General features: G+C 36.9%; 1 protein-coding gene across 1 annotated transcript in view; it reads left to right on the top strand.

Annotated features, from left to right (window-relative positions):
• The window catches only part of LOC150087017 (lysine-specific demethylase 4A-like), a 694,533-nt gene that overhangs the window by 325,259 nt on the left and 345,172 nt on the right, over nt 1-24,102 (top strand). The window contains exon 10 of the mRNA XM_090372906.1: nt 394-571. Within this exon, the coding sequence (XP_090229032.1) occupies nt 394-571 (178 nt within the window). The remainder of the gene's footprint in view (nt 1-393; nt 572-24,102) is intronic.

The raw sequence follows: 24,102 nt of genomic DNA, 5'->3' as shown, positions 1-24,102 counted from the left end.
GGGAAAGTTCACATTAATGGGTTCATTTTTGAACATTTATGGAGCTGTGGCTGTGTTAAAAAAAAAAAAAAAAAAAATTGTGAAAACTAAATAAGAATAAGCAGACACATACTGTGTGAACACACATTTTACTAGATGTGTGTCTGCTTATTCTTATTTATTTTTTTAAAATTTAAACCCACAACTCCGAAACTATTCAGAATCGGGCACATGTTTATGTAAACTGTTTCCATTGTTATCAGAACTTCAATCATGTTCCTTTTCATGTTCAGAATTTGGTACTGCAGATGTCTACTATGATGAAATGACTTGTGCAAGTCATTTCCTTGTACATAATAAATTTTTTTTTGTAAATGTATAAAGAAAATTAAGAAATTTCATATATATTTGTAGGTGATGCATGACCGCTTACAACCCAAGGGAGATTCAAATGTGGTGGAGAGCGTTAGTCATGTAGAGATTAAGGATGTTAAAAAAAGTGTTGATGACAGCATATTTCCAAAATCAACAGGAAGTACTTCCACTTCGAGTTCTGAGGATACATTTATAAAATCTGAAATTACTGATGATGGTTAGTAATGAATCCATCATATTTAGATTCAGTTATAAACTTGAAATTGAGTTGCTTGGTTGTGTGATATTATTAATGAATTTTTTTAAATGTTTAAAATTGAGGTCATGTATTTCCAGAAACTACTTTTAAAAGCAAATTGATCTATTTCTCTTTAACTTTTCAGTTTGCAGAGTATAACTCATTTCTTTTGTAATAATGCAGTTCTATATTTCTATTGTGATAATAAGAGAATGGAAGAATAGATCCTCTTGCAGTTCGCAGATAGGTAAAGTCTGTATTTTCATTCTGAGTGAATGATAATTACCATCATTATCAAATTAGTATGATTTATCTGTACTTAGTATAGTAGTGGCAAATGAATCAAGAAAGCAGCTTATACAGCATTAGCAAAAAAAAAAAAAATAAATAAATAAATAAGAAACCCTTCTCATTTCACCTATCCATTCCCTCCAACATTTTGTTTAGTTTTCTTTTTTTTTTTCACCCCAAGCTATTCACTTCTACAACATCAGATGTAGGTTTGCTCCAGCAATCGACTGGGCCTTATACACGCAGTCAGATTTTATCACACAATGACCACATGTCAGCAGGTTTTAAGTTTTTACAAGCTATTAATATACAGTAAACCCCCGCTATTCGCGGTATCTGTATTCGCGGTTTCGCGTATTCGCGATCGCCGATTTATTATAAAATGAAACCTAAAAAAATGTGAATTTTAAAACGCCGTGAATATTTTCCGCCATAAAAAACATGGGCGTGGCTAAAATTATCTTTCCCGGTCAAAACAGCGCTCAGTCGGTGGGGGGAGAGGGGTGAAAAAATCGCGAGCGTGGATGTTTCTCGCTAATCCTTGTTCAGTAGGTGTTAGTCATGGAAGGTTTCGTCGTTTGATTTTAATTTATATGTTTATAAATTGAATAAATTTATCAATTTATAAATTGATATGCTTACAAAAATGATAACTCTACCGTTTTGCAGTGTAAAACAGACTTTTTCGAGTGCGTTAACGGAAGAAAGTGACTTTATTGTGGTCAAGTTCTTTCTAACCCCTACAAAAATATGGCTACGAATAAAAAGAGAAATGTGAAAATATCAAAGAAGGTGATGACACTAGCGAATAAAATTGAGTTATTAGACGAAATTTCTAAAGGTGAAAGTGTCTCCTCAGTGGCAAAACATTATAAAATCAATGAGTCAACGGTACGATCAAACAAGAAATCGGAAGAAAAAATCTGCCGTAGTGTCCGTGAAACCGCGCTAATTGCTTCAAAAATTTGCTCTGTAACTCGTGATGTTAAATAAAAAAAAAATGTAAAACCTTTAAATCTGTGGATAGAAGACCGAATTCAAAATAAAATTCCGTTAAGTTCACTCATCATTCGTGAAAAGGCAAAACTTCTTTATCAACACTTTAGCGAAACTGGTGATAGCACTGGCGGGATGTTTTTTTTTTTTGCTAGCAAAGGCGCTGATTTGAAAGATTTGTTTGAAATTTCTAATAAATATTACATTTAATATTAAATTGTTTCTTATTTTCATTTCGATGCCATATGCTTGCATTTCACTATGTACTGTCATGTACAGTCATATTATGAAGGTACATATAATACATACATAGACAAAATTTTAGACTAGTTTTTCTTATATATTTCATACTTAGGAACGGAACCCCTTTATTACTATGGGAGCCATAACTCAGTATTCGCGTTTTCGGTATTCGCGACATTTCTCAGGAACGTAACCCCCGCGAATAGCGAGGGTTTACTGTATACACGCATATCTAGATTGGATAATTTACTTTTAAACTTATACTGCCTTCTATATATATTGTGTTCTTATTGAAGATTATGATAATGATATCTGGTCAAGTTTACAGTATTAGGAATTTGTCAGTTGTGCAATGTTAATGCTATTGTACATAGGGCAATTAGACATTATACGTGGATGAAATTATATTGGTCGATTTTATTTAATTAAATGTTATTAATCTGTAAGGAATTAGATGTATAATGATCAGGCTACCAAGTTAGCAAATGTAAACTAGCTTTAGCCTGGGAGGCCTATAAACGTAATATAAATTAAATGGTATTAAAAATAATATGATGCTAAATAATGAAAATAACAATAAAAATGCTAATAAACAATGTAAATTGCAAACAACATTCTCTCACTTGGCCATCAATCTGCTACTACGATAGGCAGACTAAAGGAATGCTTCATACCTACCCGTTTCTGTTGTCCCTATACCAGTTTTATGAAATGCAATAAACAATATTGGCACGACCTTATTAATCTTAATGTTAAAAACAATTACGTGCTTATGGGGGACAGTATTTCCTTCAGACTAGGGGGGTAGCCATGGGGGCTAGCAGTTCCTGCTCCTTAGCCAACTTTTACCTGCATTACTTCGAAAACAACATCAAAGAAGAAATTTTTTACAGATATATTGATGATGTCCTGGTCATCAATTTCGGCATTTTAGCCCAGTAAATTTATCCCACAGATTTAACCATAGAACGCACTAACCTGAATTAGCTTACTATCTCTACAGCGAAATCACCATCATCCAAGACAATGTCTACACTCAACACTATGATAAGAGAAACCATTTCAGCTTCCCAGCTATAAGTTTATCAACTGGGAGAGCAATCTAGCTAAGCATATCCATGGCAACACTATTAGAAATCAAACAAACAGGTTAATACACATCTGCAATAATCTAAATAACACTACGGAAGCAATTAAAAAACTCATAGACACTCTCATCAAGAATAATATACCCACCAAATACAGCAGACACCATATTAAAGCGGCCATTCTTATGAACCTCAACAAACACCACCCTAATGCCAACCCCTATACAGTTATTGAGAATACACTGAAACAGTTTAGAACTATAAATGGCCCATAGCTTACCACTACTAGGTTGTCTAAAAATATCTGTGTCCATATTCTAATAAGATAAAAACTTCCCAATTTTGATACCCGGGTTTATTGCGCTCAGAAGAGGCTTGTCGTGTAACCCGGCCTACCAAATGTTTTCTCCCCTTCCTAAATCAGACAATCTAAATTATGGAAAATTATCACCGGAAACAAACTCACAACAACAGAATAATTGTGCCTAAGATATACTATACACATAACGTTTATATCCCTTCAGTTTAATACAGTATACAATCTAGTGAGACATTGGTGAAAAGTCACATTGGAGGCGGCTGTAAATATGTACATAACTATCCCCCCGGACAAACACAGGTCATTATGCCTTAGAAAAGCTATACCAGCCCTATCCAGGGTATAACAACCCATTTTTATTAACATACTTCTTTTAATTTCCAATACATTTTGTAATGATATAAACACATCATTTCATTTATATAGGTTTCTTTCGACATCAGAAGCAAACCCCCCCCCCCACAAGCACAAATATAAACCCACTCATGGCTTTCAAAACACTCACATTGACACAGGATATATTGCCTACAGCAATTTCACCATCACACCATAATATACAAAAGGTGCGACTGCACAGTATAATCTTATCAACATATAAAACAACCAGAAGGTGGGAATTGACCACCTTTTTCATTTATTCTGATACATACCCGTAAGAACCTTTTCATTTATTCTGATACATACCCGTTGGGCTTTGTGTCACCTATTCCAGTTTGCTGTTTCAAACACTACGTTGGCAAAATTTTCAAAATTTAAATTTAAAAAAAATTAAATTTATGTAAATTAAACTAAACATATTATCCAATCTCATTGTTTTTCTATCTATTTAAGTTTAATACTATCACTTAAAAATTTATAACTGGCAAAACTGGTATGGGGACCACAGAAATGGGTAGGTATGAGACATTCCTTTAGTCTGGCTATCGTTCTGTTCAAAGCCCCTGATGAAATAGCAGATTGATGACCAAGTGAGGGAATGTTGTTTGCAATTTACATTGTTTATTAGCATTTTTATTGTTATTTTCGTTATTTAGCATCATATTATTTTTAATACCATTTCATTTATATTATGTTTATAGGCCTCCCAGGCTAAAGCTAGTTTACATTTGCTAACTTGGTAGCCTGATCCATATGCACCTAATTCCCTACAGATTAATAACATTTAATTAAATAAAATCGACAAATATATATATCAGTTTGACGATGTTAAAGGTTACCAGAATTTATCTTTGTTGATATTTTAATCTTTTCTTGGGCAGTATAACCGTAGTCATTTTTGCGCCGATAAAATCGAAATCAACCACCCGCTGACCAAAAGGAAACTTCCGCATATCTATTCTGTAACTGTCCTTCCTTGGCTTGAATTTGTGCACCTGTGGGGGCTGATAAAAAGTGTTTTTCTATGTATCTTCTTTTTTGTATTTATTTATTTATTTATTTATTATAGATAAATATTTATATATCCCCTTATAAACCCCTCCCACTTTTACGCCTGACTTGATTGATTTCAGAAAATCCCAGACTCACGGGGACCCCAAATATAATAGGTATTCTTCCACTGGACTGGCTGAGTTTCGGAATGACAGACACACACATGAATGTGCCGACCGGGCTAGCCGGGTAGGCAAAGTGCCTGTCTGGCAACCCAAAGGTCGCGGGTTCGATTCCCGCCTCGGGCTTGGATCAAAGTACTGCAAAAACCTTGGGAGGTACATTATGGCCACAGAAGTCTATGCGCCAACAACTACCAAAAAAAAAAAAAAAAAAACACATGAATGTAGAATATAACATTGTTTATTGACATATCATATATAAGAAAACTTGCAATAACATTTAACTGAATACAATATTTAGTTGGAGACTTGTTATCATACTAACTTTTAAATGTGTATATATCGTGATATCAAATCAATCATTTCACCAACAATTATCCATTTCTAATACATATTCTTATATATTATAACATTGTGTCTCTTCATGTTCTACATAGGCTTCGATAGGTCATGGTATTCACCTCACACAATCCCTCGCTCTCTCTACTCCTAAACAGTCCGTATAAATGAACGACCAACTATCAGCCAATGAGCTGGCTAACAAATTCATTAAGAGTTCGTTTTCCAAAATTGTAAGGAAAGTACATTTATTCAATCAAACATTTCCTTATAGCCAGGTTAACAGTCAACATTAATCAACCAAATTAAATAGTACCCTTCCAATCAATTAATCCACAACTCCTTAATAGCCTACCTGTTTAATCAATTCCTACTCCAATCAGATATATTCACCATAATTCAACATTCACAATTATTCAAAATTCAACTTTTAACTCTACACTAGTTAGGAAACCTTTACCCAATCGTTAACAATTCTTAATTACTTAATAGGTCATTTCTTTCTATCAAACATTAATACAGAACTTCACTTCCAATTATAGGCTACTTACACCTTGATTACATTACTCTTATGCCACCCTCTAGGCTGATTATCTTTCTTTATGTATTACATTAGTACTCTTATATATATATTTATCACTTTGACATCCCTCCTTAACTATATAGCATTATCCTATAGTCCTTTCCTTACTAATTTAGGTTCATTTATTCTCAGAAAACTTCCTAACACTTAGGTGATTTACTGGGCTTTTCTCCTTGCTCGGTTTACTTTCCTATCTGCCTTAGGCGTGGACTGGAATACGGAAGGTCGTCCATCCGGGGATCACGGTAATCTTTCTGATGTTTCCTTACCGGGTACTACGCAGCTGGATTTAATTCAGGATCCTATATTCTTTCTTAGTCTGCATTTTTTTCATGGACTGAGGTGCTTTCTGAGTAGGCCAGTCGCTCGACAGCTCATTTGATTAAACTTTACCTCTAGAATTCTCTGAGTGTGTTTCTCCTTTCTCCCTCCATACTGCTTCAATATCTACAAGTGAACATTCCTTCCTACTCTAGTCTTACCCAGAGTTCTTATCACAATTCTCCCGCTACAACTTCCATCTACCCCAGGACTGCAGCCACCACCCAAACTAGACCACGACTCTTTCCGAATCACCCCAAAACAACTCCTCGAATCTGCCCAGTATCAATTTTTTTTCAGACTCTTCTCTACGTTCTCTCAAAAATCCCTCCGCTTTCTTCCTGTTGCCAATCGTTGACTTCCACATCCTTTCCTTCGTGATTCTTATTCGTCTCCTTTCATTTCCGTAGGCGTGTTTTTTCATCCTTTATTTCGGGATCATTCTAGGAGGTAAAACGTAAGTTCTGGTCAACTAAGAAAGTTTCAGGCCTTCTTTGTGACCTCACACTCACATCCATTACTACGTCGCCCACACCTGCTAGAGTCGCACCGTGAAATTTTTAAGAGGGCCACTTCCGCACTCAGTGTCCTTTCTATAGAGTATATGCTCCTGTCTTAAGTGGGATTTGTTTCGGTCTATTACTTTTACTACTCACTAAGGAATCCTTTACAACCGAGATATAACTAACTGGGAGTGTCTGGAATAACCTTCAAATTCCAGTGTTTCCTAACCCAAGATATTTGAGCTGAAAACTAACTATTTACTCTACAATTAACTCTCCCAATATTTAACAAGACTTTATTAATTATTATTGTAAGGATGGGTCCTTACACACCTTCATGTGCCTATTCTGAACAAGAGGAAGAATGCGATCAGCAGTGAGCAAGCTCAATGCTGTCAAAGTTTTAAACACCTCAATTCACTTCACAGGTACCTATCCTCACAACACTGCAGTTTGCAGAACCGAAGCCTTTCTTGGTAAGAGCACCTCATTGTTCTGCTCACTAGTCTTGTTGCCCTTCTCTGTACCCATTTCAACAGCTCTACATCCTTCCTAAAATGAGGCCTCTAGACATGGCCCGACTATTGCCTTGTACAATGGAATAATCATCTCCCTGCTAGCAAAATTCCTGTGTATCAATGACAAAACCCCATGCTGTCTTGTCTTGGCAGCCTGTTTGCACTGCTCAGAGAACTTCATATCTGACTGCACAATTATCCCCCCCCCCTCCGGATCATTTTAATTTTACACTACCCACACAGTTGGTACGTTAATCTGGGATTACTGCTACCCATTACAGGACTGGCAACTCTTGTATAACATGGTACTTCTACAACACGGTTTTGCTCTAACATGATTGATAAAGTGTGGCAATCCTTGCCAACACGGTTAGAGAATTGTGGCAACCTCGCCTAACACGGTATTTTTGGCCTTTTGTGCGGGGGACACTGATATTAGGTTGGATGTAATTTTTCAACATTTCATTCTTTTTTGTGAATCCCCACTTTTGGCTCGCTAATCATTATGGAGGGGGAAAAATTATTGAGAAATCCCCGTGTTAGGTTCTGTGCTATTGAACTTGTGGAAAAATCTAGATTTCAATGTTTTATTACTTGTGCTAGGCCATCCAAAAGATTTAAGTCATCCAAACGTTGCAGCAATGTTCCTACCACTTCGTACAACTTCTTTAATTAGATCAAGGCCTTTGAACCTCATTACATCTGAAAATAGTTACAATGGATTTTGGAAAAAAACAAATTGAATTGATGGAGGTTTGGAAACATTTCAGTTATGGACTGTATCAGAATTGTAGCTTTATCGCTCAAAGAAGTAAAACTGTCAACAGTAAATGCATGCTGAAGTCCTCATGGGTAGCGCATTTGGTACAATCGCTGTTGGTAGAATTGTGGGTAGCACAAGCACAGTTGGTACAATCGCTGTCATCCCCTCACCGGATGGAAAGCCCTTAGTTTGGATCCCGTTGATGATGGGAGGAATTTTTATGGACCTCTTTCACAACATGGCTGAGTTAGTCAGTTTCAGGCGATGGTAGCATGGTTTTTTTCTCCTGGAAACTTTTTTTTGTCCAGAAAAATAGAAAATCGACCTCAGAACATGCACGTTAGTCGGTGACGTTCCTAAAAAAAATATATGATTACTGAAGACATTCAAGAATTACTGGTAGAAAAAGAGGCTGGCAAAGCGGATTTGGTGGAAATGGCATTAGAAGCAAATGAAATCAATTCAGAAGATGATAGCACAGATGAAAATTCTGAACTTCCAAATTTTACAGTAAAAAGTATACGGAAAGGCATAAAGTTAGCTGAGCAATTAGAATCTTATTTTTTGAATTCAGATTCTTCGACTGAAAAGAGCCCAAAGTTCAAAGAAGGGAGCTTCAAAATTGCTTAGTTTCATACGATGAATTTACAAAGATCTATTAAGCAAAAGAAAACAAACCCAGATTAATTATTCTTTAAAGAGAGCAGAAGATACACAAAATCTAGTATGGTGTATTTTTGTTAACCCTTGGAACGTAACTCCCCTTTTTGTACTGGTTCTTAGTTCCATATAACACGGTTTTGCACCACACGAGATTTTTATAGGAATCTAACTACTGTGTTATACGAGGATTACCTGTATTTGCATTTGTCGATGTTAAACCCCAATTGCATTATAATTACTTTTGTGAATTTTTTAAATTTTGAATACTAAAGTTATAATTAATCTGACCAACAAAAAAAAAACTTTATCATTACAGCAGAAGTTGCAGATTCTAAAGGAGATTAATCTGCCGATTCCAAAAATAGCAAAATTACTTCTCTGTCTTATCTCCCTCCAAAGATATGCTGAGATTTTAGTAAATTAATGAACGGTTTCGTTAATTTATTAAAATTTAAAAATAAATGTACAATATTTAAATTTACTGAATTTTCATTCAGTAATTTTAAATATGATACATTAATATGTTTGGAAGCATTAGACGAAGATCGCTCATTGGATATTGGATACATAAGCTTTTCCATTGTGGATATATCCTTATGAAAGAATTTCCCCCTGTCCATCACTTCTCGCAAATCTTGAGAGAAAAAACTGAGATCGGAATGAAGAAAACAAATTTTCTTTTCTTCCAAGAAATCCATCAAAAGTTGCTTTAAATAATTGCCAGACTGCTATTGCATTGTCCTGAAACTTTGTTTGTTTGTTTCAAATACAGTCAGTTTTGCTATACCGTGCATTTGAATGCATATTTGCTCCAATCCGACTGATATTAGGGTACAATGCAAATAGATCGCGATTTTCACGTTAACTCATGGGCAATTTCATCTGCAAGTAATACCAGGTTTTGCATTCATAGCAAGTGAACACAAAACCTTGCACCAAGCTGAATGTAGCGTCCTGCGCAGCAATACAAAGAAGTTTACGAAGCTTAAACAATGTCAAATGCGTGAGAGCTATATTTTCCATTTGCTGTAGTTGTATTGATCAGAGACACACTATTGTCATTTGCTCTATTCAGTAGCTAACAGGTGATAATGTATGCCGACTTATATTTTCACGAGGTCACATTTTTCTGTTTGAACAGAAATTTCGTGAGGCGGGATAGCGTGAGCAGAGGAGTACATTTCTAGAGGTCACTACCAACAATGAAAACAATTTGCAGTTCCCTGTTTATTGGGCTTTTCTGTTAGTGCGATCTATTATAAACGAATAGTAAAGTCAATCTGATTTCATTTGCGATAATACCAATAGCTGGAATTCTATGGGTTTTTATGTTATTATTGAGAAATGCGCTTCCCCTTCTTCTTCAGTCATATCAAAAACAACTTTTCAGAATCATCTCTTCATTCCTGTTTTTTAAACTGCCTGTTTTTAATCCACAAAATTATTACTGTGTATCTCATTTGTGCTTGCCATGTTTGTTGTTACCCCTTAAAATTGTAATTGTCGTCTGAATAATGTAATTATATGGCAATATTTCTTACAGATGGAATCAAATAAGAATGACATGTGTAGGTGATGACATAATATTGCATCAGCTTTCACTTTCAGCTGTATAAGCATGCTCTGTAAGAGTTGTGGTCATTTCTTGCTTGTTTCAGGATGGCCAGTTATGTGCAGTTGCTGCCCTGGAGAAAGAGTGCTATTGTTGCTTTATGTGAGGAAGGATTTTCTTTCTGTCATATTGCTTATAGAGCATCTTGTAATCAGTCGACAGTGAGTAGATTTCTTTCCAAACTCAAGAATACTGGTTCTGCTGATAGGAAAAAAGGAAACGGATGCAAACAAGTCTCTGCGGCAAAACAGGACTGCGTTTTGAAGCGCTTGGGCCTTAAAAACCATAAAGCTTCTTTGTCTAAGCTGAAAAGAGAATGAGAAGAACATACAGGAGTGGTAGCAAGTGCAGTAACAAAGACACCTATTCAAAAATGGGGTTTGACTTGGCGCATTATGGCCTTAGCTGCCAATGCGCCATTAAAAATCAAATCAAATCAAATCAAACTTCAAAAATGGACTTGTAGCCCGTCGTCCTAAGAAGCCCCTCCTCACACAAAAAATGAAAAAGGCCCAATTAATTTGGTGTAAGGAGCATGTCAAATGGACCCTCGAGCAGTGGAAGTCAGTCATTTTCTTGGATGAGAAGAATTCAATCTGCATGGCTCTGATGGGAGACAAACAATTTGCTGTAGATGTGGTGAAGAATACCATCCAGACTGAATGGTGTCTACAGTGAAATTCCCTACCAGCCAAATGATATGGGGGTGCATTTCGTATTGTGGAGTAGGTCACATGCAGTTTATAAAAGGTTCCGTAAATGCCAATGGATACCTGGCTGTATTAGAGGGCAAATTGCTGCCAACCATTAGAGTCCGTTTCAACTTGCTAAGTAACTGCATCTTTCAGGACGACTCTGCTCCTTGTCATTGGGCATAAGTAGGGACTTCTGTAGTTACTTTATCATCATTTTTTCCTCATTTCTGTAGTTAATTTATCTTCAAAGTGTAATTAGGGATTTCTGTGGTTACTTTATCTTCATTAGAGGTTCGACAGTAATGTGTTTGTTACATTACATTTGTTACAGGTAAAAAAATGGTTGGAAGAACGGTCCATTACAACTGTTAGCTTACCAGGAAACAGCCCAGCCCTGAATCCTGTAGAGAACTGTTGGCATCATGTGGAATCTGTCGTTGCCAGAAAGAAACCAAAGACCTTTTATGAACTTCAAGAAGCCATAATTTGTTTTGGAACCACAAACTATCAGTTGATTTTCTTCAGAAATTGATCTTGTCAATGTCTTCACGACGTGCCGCTGTCATCAAAGCCAGAGGCAATTCAACTAAATATTAGTTTGCACCTGGTGAACTTTTCATTTTGTTTTCTATTTAAAATGATAAACTGAAGCAAATTGATAACATTTCAGCCATAATTGTCGTGTTTACCAAAACTGTTTTGTAAAGGTTGCAAATGCTCATTTTGGAATATTTTGAGAGCACCTGTGAAATATTACTTAGCTTTGTTTGCCTTAACTATTAATAAATATCTTTTGTTTATATTTCTATTTGTGATACTAGTCATTAATGTAACATACCATCGCGAAAAAGGGTTAGAAATGTGAAATTCCTAGGTGATGCACTTTCTTTGAACACCAGTGTATATACAGGGTGATTCAGGAGGTATAGTATGGATTTCATCCACATTTTGTTCATTTGCACATTCAGAAGAAATATCAGCACTTGCAACTGTACCAGTCTCACGCATTTTGGTGTAAACACTAGTAAATACTCTTGAATCCGGTATTCTGTGGTTAGGAAACTGCAGACAAACACAATATTGGCATATTCAGCATGTGTGAAAATATGCAGCATTCTTAAGAACACTTCTAACACCAAACAGCAATCAGGTTATAACTGCTTCTTGCTCACATCTAATTCAGGGAGCTGTGCGCTCCAATTTCAAACAGCTGTATCTCCATATCCATTGAGAATTGGATGCATGTTTATATGAACTTTTCTACTAAGAATAATCGATACTATAACCTCACAAAATATAGGGGGTGGGAGTCACACTGCATCTAAGAGTGGGCGCCTCTGTAGCCAGGTGGGAAGGAGCAGCAGTGCGTAGCACATGCTTCTTGATTAGACCGGGGTTCGAGCCTGTCACCACCAAATACGGAGGATGCAGAAAGGTCAGGGAATGACCACCGCATATTCGCGGAGCAATATGGCCTTAGTTGCTAATGCTCCTAAAAACCAAACAACAAACAAGCATCTAAGAAGTGAATAACATTGTTAAGGTTTTTGGATTTCTTGAATTCTGTTTGCAATATACCAATATATTTGCCTTTTCTAAATATATTTATACTTATTGTAATCAAGTTTTTATTTTTTTAATAAGTAAATTAAATATTTAAAACATGTTGTGGTTTGTACATGTTACTTTTCAAAACACAAAATTAATCTGATGAAGGTGAAAAAAATGTCACAACTAGGGTTTCTTGCCAAGAATTCCCGGGGAAAGCAACAACAATTTCCCAAGAAATTGAGATTTTATTTATTTCTTTTTTTGTCTCATAATACATAGACCGCTACGTAGTTTCTTTTAAAATGCATAATTTTTATTTAAATATACAGTAGTTGCAAATAACCATTTCATTAAAAAGTGAGAGATTTTTAAAGATTTTATGCCCCCGACAAAAATTGCTCTACATGAATCTCTATTCTCTGTTATTCTAAGCTCTGTTATATATGGAATCACAGATATCCAAAAATCTCCGAAGACATTAAACTTCTGAAATCCAATGTGACTCGCAGTTGAAGCATTAAGTAATCATAACACAAATCTACTAACAAGTGAAGGAATTTTTTAGATTCCTCTTTTGTAATTTGGAAAAACAAAATTCTATTTTAAGTAATAAGCTTTTAGAGGAAATTAAACAGCAGCATTTTAAACATAGAGATAAAGTCAAGGAGGGGAACGCCAGAAGTTTATAAAACTCTAACAGAGAGCTAAGTGATGTTGTAATAACTGAGAGCAAAGTGGAGGAGAAATTGAAATTAAACATGAGGAAGGCACCTGGGGTGGATGAGATCTATCCAGTTATATTAAGGGAGGCACCAAATGAAGTAAGCAAACCCTTAGCCATAATTATGAAAGCTTCCTTGGACTCAAGGGTCCCCATTGATTGGAGATGTGCAAATGTGTCCCCAATTCACAAAAGTGGATCAATAGGTGACACAAATAATTACAGACCTGTTAGTCTAACTTCTGTTCCAGTGAAAACAATGGAGTCACTGGTTAAGGAAGCAGTGTAGGATCATCTGGACAAGACTGCAGTTATAGTTAAGACACAGCATGGGTTTGTTAAGGGGAAGTGACGGCCTCCGTAGCTGAGTGGTCAGGAGCGGGAGTGCAGTAGCACGTGCTCATTGAGTAGACTGGGGTTCAAGCCCCTGACTGCTAAATACGGTCAATCTGCCAACCCGCACTGGACCACCGTGGCAGATAATGGTCCATTTGCCTCAGAATGAATTGTTCAGCAGGCTTCCATCCTGCAGTGGGTTGCTGCAGTTTACCTTTTTTTCCCTTTCCTAACAAATTTGATTAATACTATGATGTGGTCACAAAGGAACTGGATGCAAGGAATAATTTTGATATTATATACTTGGATTTTAGGAAAGTTTTTGATACTGTGGCACATGGAAGACTACTTACAAATTGGAGCAGTATGGCATTACGGGAAAGTTGCTATAGTGGATAAAAGGATGGTTGAGTTGGAGTAGACAGAGAGTAGTTATCAATGGACACCGCTCTTCGTGGATTAATGGTGTTACCAAGAAGGCTTAATTTCTGCAAATTGCAGCTTCTGGCGACTAGGCACCTGCGAGGTTATCCAATTGAGGTGTATAAGGCCTTGAATGGATTGGTATTCTGAATGCTAATGGTATTCTTCCTTATGCTCAGATTACTCACCTGAGGGGGGCATAAATTCAAATTGAGGAAAGGCAATTGTAGAATAGGTGTGTGGAAATTCGCCTTTAGGCCAGCAGGTGGTTGATAGTTGGAACAAACTTCCATCTGTTGTAGTGGAGGTCAGCAATTTAAATAAGTTCAAGGCAGAACTAGACAAACATTTGGAGTGGATCGGAATGGTGTTTCTTTTTTTTTTTTTTTTTTTGGCTGGTGCTATGAGCTTGCTTTCTTGCACCATATGCCTCTACAAATGTGTTCCTTATTAGATATTTAAGCAATCCAAATAGGGTTATACTTCAGATTTTGGGTACACCTTCGGAGGATGTGGCTTCTTTTGGTTGAATCCATCCTGAATTTGGCCATATGCCCGCAACACTGTGACAAGGAGTACCCATAAATAATCTGGAGTTGAGTCCCAAATAGTTTTGTGTTACTGATTTTTTTTTTTTTTTTTTTTTTTGCTATGGCAAATAAAAATTAAATTTTGTGATCTGCAAAATCGATAATGAAACGAATTTTCAAAGAAATTCAGTGTACTTCAATATAAGAGTCTGAAAGAGAAAATAATAAGAACAAATAAATGGAAAATTCGGAACCAGGTGAATTAGAAGCTAATCTAAAAACAATTAGCGAGAGATATATCCATTTCAACGGCAAAATCAGAGCCAATCCAATCAAATAAGGAATTTTCTTCGTTAAGAAGTGAGATGAATTTACATGAAGTGAAAAATACATTGACACCGAATCTGAAAATTTTATTAGATGCATTTTTAATAATTTGACCTACATCAACCCAAAATAAAAGAAATTTTTCTGCTTCAGGTTTATTTGTAACTAATCCTGAGCTGGATATCATCATTCTTCTCTTTCTTGGTGATTCCTTCCTTCCTTCCTTCCTTCCTTCCTTCCTCTCTCTCTCTCTCTCTCTCTCTCTCTCTCTCTCTCTCTCTCTCTCTCAGGGTAACTCGGAAATTTTTTTGGCTGGTTCAGCATAAGCCTCAGGCTTTCTAACCAAGCAATTAATGCACTGTGTTTTTTAAAATTTAATTTAAAAAATAATTGTAAATGTTAAATGCTAATATTAGTTTTCCTTATTATTTGTTTTGTTTCTGTATTAATGCTAATCTCAAACTTGTTGTTTTCGAATAATGTTGCCTATCTGTACGTTGTACCAATACAATAAAATTTTCAATTTTTCTGTTGATAAAAACATGTTAATCTTTCAAAAATTAAAAATGGACTGTATTACAATCATAAAATAAAAATACAAATTGATAAAATCGTTAATCATGTCCTTTCAGAGTTATTCATATGCACATATTTCTGCCTATATAGTGTAGTGTAGAATAGGGTGTTTTTAATGAGAGGAATAACTTTGATAAAATCAGTGAACTGTTTTCAGTAGGCAAAATTTTAAAATTATGATTTTTGTACATTTTTTTAACTTAGTATTTCTGTTTTATATACTGCTAAGTATACCAAAGAATACTAAGGTAAGAATACTAATTCAATATATGTGTTAAGAAGTGAGGCGAAGGTAAAGAAAGCCACCACGGGGAAACTTCAGGAAAATTTTAGCGGTCTAATGTGTTTTCCGGTACCACAGCTTCTCCCTGCATTCTCGGTAAACAGATGGTGCGTGTTATCAGTAATGGCAGTAGAAGTTGATAACGATGTACTGATTAGTTTTTTATCATTATTAAAAGCAGATTATTGGAGTTCATGAGTGTAATGCCTTTGTGGCTGAAATTTACTTACTGGTACACTCTCCACATTGCCTCAGTCTTAGGGTGTTTATTCCCCCCCCCCCCCCATTTCCTGCTGTTTTAACCCAATAGGAAAACAACTACTGATAACACGCACTGTCTGTAGAAGTTGTTTTTGTATCGGGTTAAAACAACGGGTGGGGGGGGATAAACAGCCTAAAACTGAGGCAGTCTGGAGGGTGTACCCATAAGATAATTTCAGCCCACTCATGACCTCCAGTAATCTGATTTTAATAATAAGAAAAAAACTAATGAATACATTGTTATCGACTTCTACTGCCACTACCGATAACATGCACCATCTGTTTACCGAGAATTCAGGGAGAAGCTGCAGTACTGGGAAACGCTTTTCACTGGTAAAAGTTTCTCATGGTTCTCTTGTTGGCTTTCTTTGCTTTAGCCAGCAGTATTTCTGAATTCAAGATATTCACATTCAGTAACAGAATTAAAAAAAAAAAAAAAAAAAAAAAAAAACCAGAAAAGTTGGGTTCTTTGAGGAGTAGTTTCATTAATTTATAGTTATATATATATATATATATATATATATATATATATTAGTGCATATGAATAAGGCGCCTCCGTAGCCAGGTGGGAAGGAGCAGCAGTGCATAGCACACGCTTCTTGATTAGACCGGGGTTCGAGCCTGTCGCCACCAAATATGGAGGATGCGGAAAGGTCAGGGAATGACCACCGCATATCCCGGAGCAATATGGCCTTAGTTGCTAATGCTCCTAAAAACCAAACAACAAAACAAAAAACAAAAAAAAAAAAAGCATATGAATAAATGTATTTATATGGAAAACATTAGAAAAAGGGTTTATTATTTATCGTCTACCAAAGCTCTTCATAAAAATATTTACAATAATGATTGTGGTGAAATATGCCACTTGCCACAGTTTTCACGCATTTTTTATTCTGGGAATTACCTAAAATAATCCTGTCATGGTTGAGACTTTGTTTAGAAAGTTTAGAGGTAAGTGTAACTGGTACCTTTCTTTAAACATAAATGGTATGGTTTTTTATCCTTAGAATTTTATTTGGTGTTACTTCTAGGGAGTAGATTAAACTAATAATGCCACTTCCCTGTAGGAAATGGATGAACTAGAACAGCAATCAATAATAGGAGCATCATCTGTAAGGTGCCATGCACCTGAATTGGAAAAGAGTGGCACACTATATCTTCTGGTCTTTTCCACAGTTCTGTGTGAAAACCGTAAAATTTAAAAATAACTTAAGTAAAACTAAGTCTAAAAATGTCTATATTTAGCAGAATTCCAAACAGAACTCGAAGAAAAAACTTCCTATTGACAAAATATCTATACTCTAAAAATTTGGTATCGTTGAGTTTACATTATTAAGAAATGTGAATATCCTAAATATACTTCAATTTATCTATGGAGAACTCAAAAATTTTATGAAAAAAACATAGACTGCCAAATTTTAATGAAATTCATAACACCTTAAAAAATCTTTCTGAAGATCCAAAATAAAAAATTTTATGAAAATCTATCCACTGGGTGTCAAGGTGTTACACGAGTTGTTAAATTAAACTATATCTGATAAAAACATGGACTAATGTTATTAGTGGGGTACCCTAGGTTTCTGTGTTCGGCCCATTATTGTTTTCTGTATTTATCTATGATATTGATGAAGATATGTCAGGCTTAATGTCCAAGTTTGCAGATGATACAAAGGTTGGCAAGGTTGATAATGACAGTAATGAGTGTGCCACTGCAACAGTATCTAGAAAAGTTCTGATGGGCTGAGAGGTGGCAACTGAAGTTTAGTATTGACAAATGCAAAATACTTCATATGGGTAGCAGTAACCCCAGATTAATGTATCAACTGGGTGGTACACTCAGGGTAGTGGAGAAAGAATATGACCTGTGGGTAATTGTGCAGTGATGTTTTCTGAGCAGTGCAGACAGGCTGTCAGAGCAGCTCATGGGTTCTTGTCAATGATATATGGGAATTTTGCTAGCAGGAATAAAGAGGTGACTATTCCTTTGTATAAGGCAATGCTCAGGCCACATCTTGAGTACTGCATAAGGGCTGGAGGACTCATGTTAGGCAGGATGTAGAGCTGCTGGAACGAATACAGAGAAGGGCATTTTTTATTTTTTTCTCTTTCTGTTAAGTTGTCATCAACTTGTTACAATTGCATTACTGCATATATGTGAATTGTTAAAGTTTTTTTTTTTTTTCTCTCTCTCAAGAACAGTTTATTTTAAAAGCTGAAAACTGCCATAAATAGCTTTTACATATAATGCTTACATACGCAGATATCCAAAAAAACACGCTATTGTACTATATAATCTTAATTTATAACTGGAGTCCTTTCAAAACCATCCTCTCTGTGGACTAACATGTTATTATTAGTGGAGGGCTTGGTATTGGGCACATTATTGTTTTCTGTATTTATCAATGATATTGATGAAGGCATATCAGGCCTAAGGTCCGAGTGTGCAGATGATATAAAGGTTGGCAGAGTGGTTAATGAGAGGAATAACGGTATGCCACTGCAACAGGTTATAGAGATGTTCAACAGATGGACTGAGAAATGGCAATTGAAGTTAAACATTGACAAATTCAAAGTACTGCCTATGGGTAAGTACTACTGTACCAGCAGTGTGGTACTACACTCGGAGTAGGGAGACCTGGAGGTAATTGTGCAGTCAAATATAAAGTTCACTGAGCAATGCAGACAGGCTGCCAAGACAGGTCATCATGTTTTGTCAAGGATATACAGGAATTTTGGTATCAGGGATAAGTAGGTGATAATCCCTTTTTATAATTGACAAAGCCACACCTTGAGTACTGCATACAGGTCTGGAGGACTCATTTTAGGAAGGATGTAGAGCTGCTGGAACAAGTACAGAGAAGGGCAATGAGATTGTTGAGGAGGATCGTTTGCTCTTACCATGAAAGGCTTAGGTCCTGCAAATTTCAGCATCTGGAGACTAGGCACCTACGAGGTGATCTATTTGAAGTGTGTAAGGCCTTGAATACTTTGAGCAAGCTCAATGCTGATGATGGGATTCCTCCTCTAGCTCAGATTAAGAACCTGTTTGGGCATAAATTCAAATTCAGATGTGCAGAAATTTGCCTTTAGCCAGCAGTGATGGAATGCTAGAACACACATCCATCTCTCATTGTGGAAGTTGATAGCTTAAATAAATTCAAGGAAGAACTGGAGAAACCTTTGGAGGAAATGGATAGATAGGCAAAATGGGAAGTGTTTTTTTTTTTTTTTTTTTGCTGTTGCTGAATAAGCTTCCTTTCTTGCATCATATGCCTCTACTAATATTAATGAATAAAAATAATTAAAATAAACATGAAGGATGTTACGATGAAGGTGATGGTGAGGTGACTGTGATATTAGCATAGCTGAAGGCTATTATGCTGGTGAATCAGTGCATGTCAGATTGCAATTTGTGTATATTCCTGATTCTACCAATCAGTAATTGATCTTTGCAGTAATAATGATGAAGATGATCGTGGAATAAAGCCATTTACAGAGTCTGAGGCTTGTCACGGACATCCTCTCAGTTATGACAAATTAGAGCTTGTTAACTGGGAGTGAAAAACACCAATGGAACTGATATGTAAATGATGTGGGCCAAATTTTTATGAAGTCCAGTTGTTCTGCAGGAACCAAAAATTTTACTTGTGCCTTCACGATGGTGGGGGCTGTTAGTAAAGATAGTTTACTCCTTTATACACTTTATGTGCAAGTCCTGAAAGACTTGCACCTAGCATTAGAAAAGGCACATGATGCAAGAAAGCAAGCTTATATAGCATCAGCCAGAAAAAAAAACCCCCTTATTTCACCCATCCACTCGCTCCAAATGTTTGTCAAGTTCTGCCTTCAATCTATTTAAGCTATCAATTTCTACAACGACAGATGGAAGTTTGTTCCAGCAATCAACCACCCACTGGCTAAAGGCAAACTTCCACACATCTATCCTACAACCCTCTTTCCTCAATTTGAATTTATGCCCTCTCAGGCGATTATTCTGAGCAAGAGAAAGAATTCCATCCGAATTGAGCAAATTAAGAAAAGACAGATGTAGAATAGATGTGCAGAAATTTGCCTTTAGCCAGCGGGTGGATAATTGCTGGAACAAACTTCCATCTGTCGTTGTGGAAGTTGATAGGTTGAATAAATTTAAGAAGGAACTGGACAGGCATTTGGAGGGAATGGTGTGTGTTTTTTTTTTTTTTTTTTTTTTTTTTTTGGCTGATGCTGCATAAGCTCATACATTTGCTTTCTTGCATCACATGCCACTACTACTCAAACCATTCAAGGCTTTATACACCTCAATCAGATCACCTCGCACAGACACTGTAATTTGCAAAACTTAAGCCTTTCTTCGTAAGAGCAACCCTTTGTCCATTCACTAATCTTGTTGCCCTTTTCTGTACTCGTTTCAACAGCTCTACGTCCTTAAAATGAAGCCTAGACCTGTATACAGTACTCAAGGTGTGGCCTGACCATTGCCTTATACAAGCAGATAATCACCTCCTTTTCCCTGCTAGAAAAATTCCTTTTTGTCATTGACAAGACACCATGAGCTATTTTTGAAGACCGTCTGCACTGCTCAGAAAACTTCATATCTGCCTGCACAATTAACCCCAGGTCCTTTTCATTCTCTACCACTGTCAGTGTGGTAACACAGAGTTGATACGTTACTCTGGGATTACGGCTCCCCATATGTAGTACTTTACATTTGTCAATGTTAAACTTCATTTTCATCTCTCAGCCCATCTGCTCAACTTTTCTAGATCCTGTTGCAGCAGTGTGCTGTCATTAGTGTCATTAACAACCCTGCCAACCTTCGTATCATCTGCAAACTTGAACATTAAGCCTGATATACCATAATCAATATCATTTATAAATCATTTATAAATACCCAGGAAACAACAATGGACCCAGCGCTGAACCCTGAGGGACTCCACTAATAACATTAGTCCACGAAGAGTAGTGTCCATTGATTACCGCTCTCTGTCTTCTCCAACTCAACCATCCCTTTATCCATAGCAGCAATTTGCCTCCAGTGCCACACTGCTCCAATTTGTGCAGCAGACTTCCACGTGCAACAGTATCAAAGGCTATTCTAAGATCCAAATATATATAATATCAAATTTATTCTTTGCATCAAGTTCTTTTGTGACTACATCACAGTATCCAATTAAATTAGTCAGACAAGACCTCCCCTTAACAAACCCATGATGTGTCTGAGCTATAACTGAAGTCTTGTCTAGATGATCCTGCAATGCTTCTTTAACTAGTGCCTCCATTAATTTCCCTGGAACTGACATTAAGCTAACAGGTTAATGTCTGTTCCAGGGAAATAATTACCTGTCTCCCTTTGATCCTCCTTTGTGGATTGGGGTCACATTTGCACATCTCCAGTTCATGGATACCTCCCCTGAGTCCAGGGAAGCTCTCATAATTATGGCTAAGGGTTTGCTTACTTCCTTTGCCGCCTCCTTTAATATAACTGGATAGATTCCATCCACTCCAGGTGCCTTTTTTGTGTTTATCTTCAACAATTTCTCCTCCACTTTACTCTCAGTTATTACAAGATTATCTAGCTTACTGCCAGAGTTGAATACACCTCTGTCATTCGCCCCCCTGAATAACTCCTCATATGTGACTGTCGATGCAAAATATTCATTTAGTTTGTTAGCTACCTGAGGAGGATCATCAACAGTGAACCTCAATATCAAGTGGACCAATCTGATTCAACCCCTTCCTTCTAGAGTTTACATAAGTAAAGAACTCTTTGCTGTTTTTCTTTGCATCCTTTGCCAAAGATTTCTTGTAATCTGCCTTTGCCTGCCTAACCTCCTTTGTAACTTGGTTACAGACCAGCTTATATCTATCATAGGCTTCTGTGTCATATGTTAATTTATATATATCCCATGCAGTTTTCTTCTGTCACATGTCTAATTAGTTCACCTGACATCCATTTAGGCCTAAATCTTGAACAATATTTCTTTGTTGGTATGAAAAGCCTAGTAGCTTCCAAGATTAATTCTTTGAATGCTTCACATTTTGAATTTGCTGTTGATAACATCATCAGTTGGTTCCACCGTATAGAATTTAAATACTATCTCAGACCACCGTAATCACTTTACTAAAGCAAACACCCTTCCCCTTCCCTTTACCCTTGATGGTAGTTACCTCTTTGAGTAAATCCCACTTCAGTACACTGTGATCACTGCCACCTAGTGGTTCCTTTATCTGCAGATTCTTGATGCATGAAGGAATCACTAATGATAATCAGATCAAGAGTATTACTCCCTCTAGTTGCCTCCCGAACATGCTGCTGTAGAAAACAATCATCCAATAAATCCACAAAAGCCTTGCTAGTGTGTGAGCGACCAACTCACAAATTCCAGTCAGTATCCGGGAAATTAAAATCCTCCATTATAAGACACTCTAATTTACTGGCCCACTCAATTTCTCTGCACAATTGCTCATTATTCTCCTCAGATTCATTAGGCCTACAACACACACCTACTCTCATTTTTCCTTTCCCAGTGCGTATGTTACATCAAACAGACTCAACATTGCATTGTCCACCCACATCGACTGGATGCACTTCCTTAGATTTTGTGTTTGTTGACTAACAGCAAACCCTTCCTCCCTTCCTGTCCTTTCTATTATTTCTGTACACATTGTACTCCCCAAATTCCAGTTCTGTACTGCTTATGTCTGTGTGACACCATATCTCTGATATCCCAACAATATCGGCCTTTGATGTTTTAACTAGCACTTCAAGCTCATCGAATTTATTAACTATACTCCTACCATTGGTGTACATGCAAGTATGCATGCTCCTGTTTCTACTCTTAGTTACCCTAACACAGCCCATGTATTTACTTGTTCCACCATGACCCCCAGCAGTTCTGGTCATTGCCTTGCTTTCCAGGCTGCTGCTCAATTGCATTTCAGTAGAAGTAGTGCAAGAATCACTTTTACCTCTGCCAGCGGCTACTGTTAATCTATTAGTCTGTATATGCCCCAAGCTAGCTGTTTTCTGACCCACCTAACTCTGCCTCGATAGAATCAGCAAATATTCTTGCACCCTTTCTATTTATGTGTATCCCATCCCTGTAGAAGCAGTCTCTCTTGTTAACAAATACAGACTAAGCTGGGAAAAATTCTACCCCTTGAGCCTTGCACCATCTCTCCAGGGCCGAATTGATTGACAATGCTCTCATCATATATGCCCTTCTATCGTGTCCGGGTAGAATTGCAGACACTTTCAAATTCAACCCTAACTCATGGCTCTTTTTCAGCATTGTCTTGTACTTGTTAAGTAATTCTGCCGGTCTCCTACTCTTAATATCGTTAGTGCCAACGTGTACAACAATATCAACCTTTGTCCCTGGCAGACTTCCCCTGATCCTGTTCTATCTATCCTTTTTGCACAATATGTTCCCTGTTTCCCTGACAATAGTCACCTACAACAACTAGTTCCTTTGGGACCAGTGCATTCTGCCTTGGGGGGTTGCCGCTGTGTTGCATGATGTTCAAGTGCAAGTTCTAGCATTGATGTGGGCAGATGAGAGCTTGATGGGCCCCTCAATTTAAATCCTTCGAGGGCATCCACTCTGTCCTTCAAGCTCTCATATAAGCTGTAACAATGCTGAGGTGGGGGCTTGATTTACTCGCACTCCTTACATCACACACACACAAAGACATTCCACTTGGCATTATCATGTCCCATTTCTGATTGCTCCACAAACATCAAACAAGCAGTGCATTTCAATAGACTGTGATTCAGAGGACAACTTCCCCTCCTTCCACTTCAGTTCTCCCCTGGCCACAGCACTTGCACTAGTTTGAGCCTTTTGCTTTGCTGCTCTGGTCTGAGTCATGATTTCTATTCAAGTTCAGTTAAATTCCAATACAAAATATAACCCTAAACCTATATCCCAATGTAGTTGTAACACTATATATATGTATTTTGGTATCGAATATTATCTCCGAGTTACGTTATATGACTTTCTTATTCCCTGTCA

This window comes from Mastigoproctus giganteus, chromosome 4, assembly GCF_048544385.1.
Source record: "Mastigoproctus giganteus isolate SK-2022 chromosome 4, ASM4854438v1, whole genome shotgun sequence".
Lineage (NCBI taxonomy): Eukaryota > Metazoa > Arthropoda > Arachnida > Uropygi > Thelyphonidae > Mastigoproctus > Mastigoproctus giganteus.
Note: the sequence above shows the minus strand (reverse complement) of the source record. Positions and strands in the feature narration are given on the sequence as shown.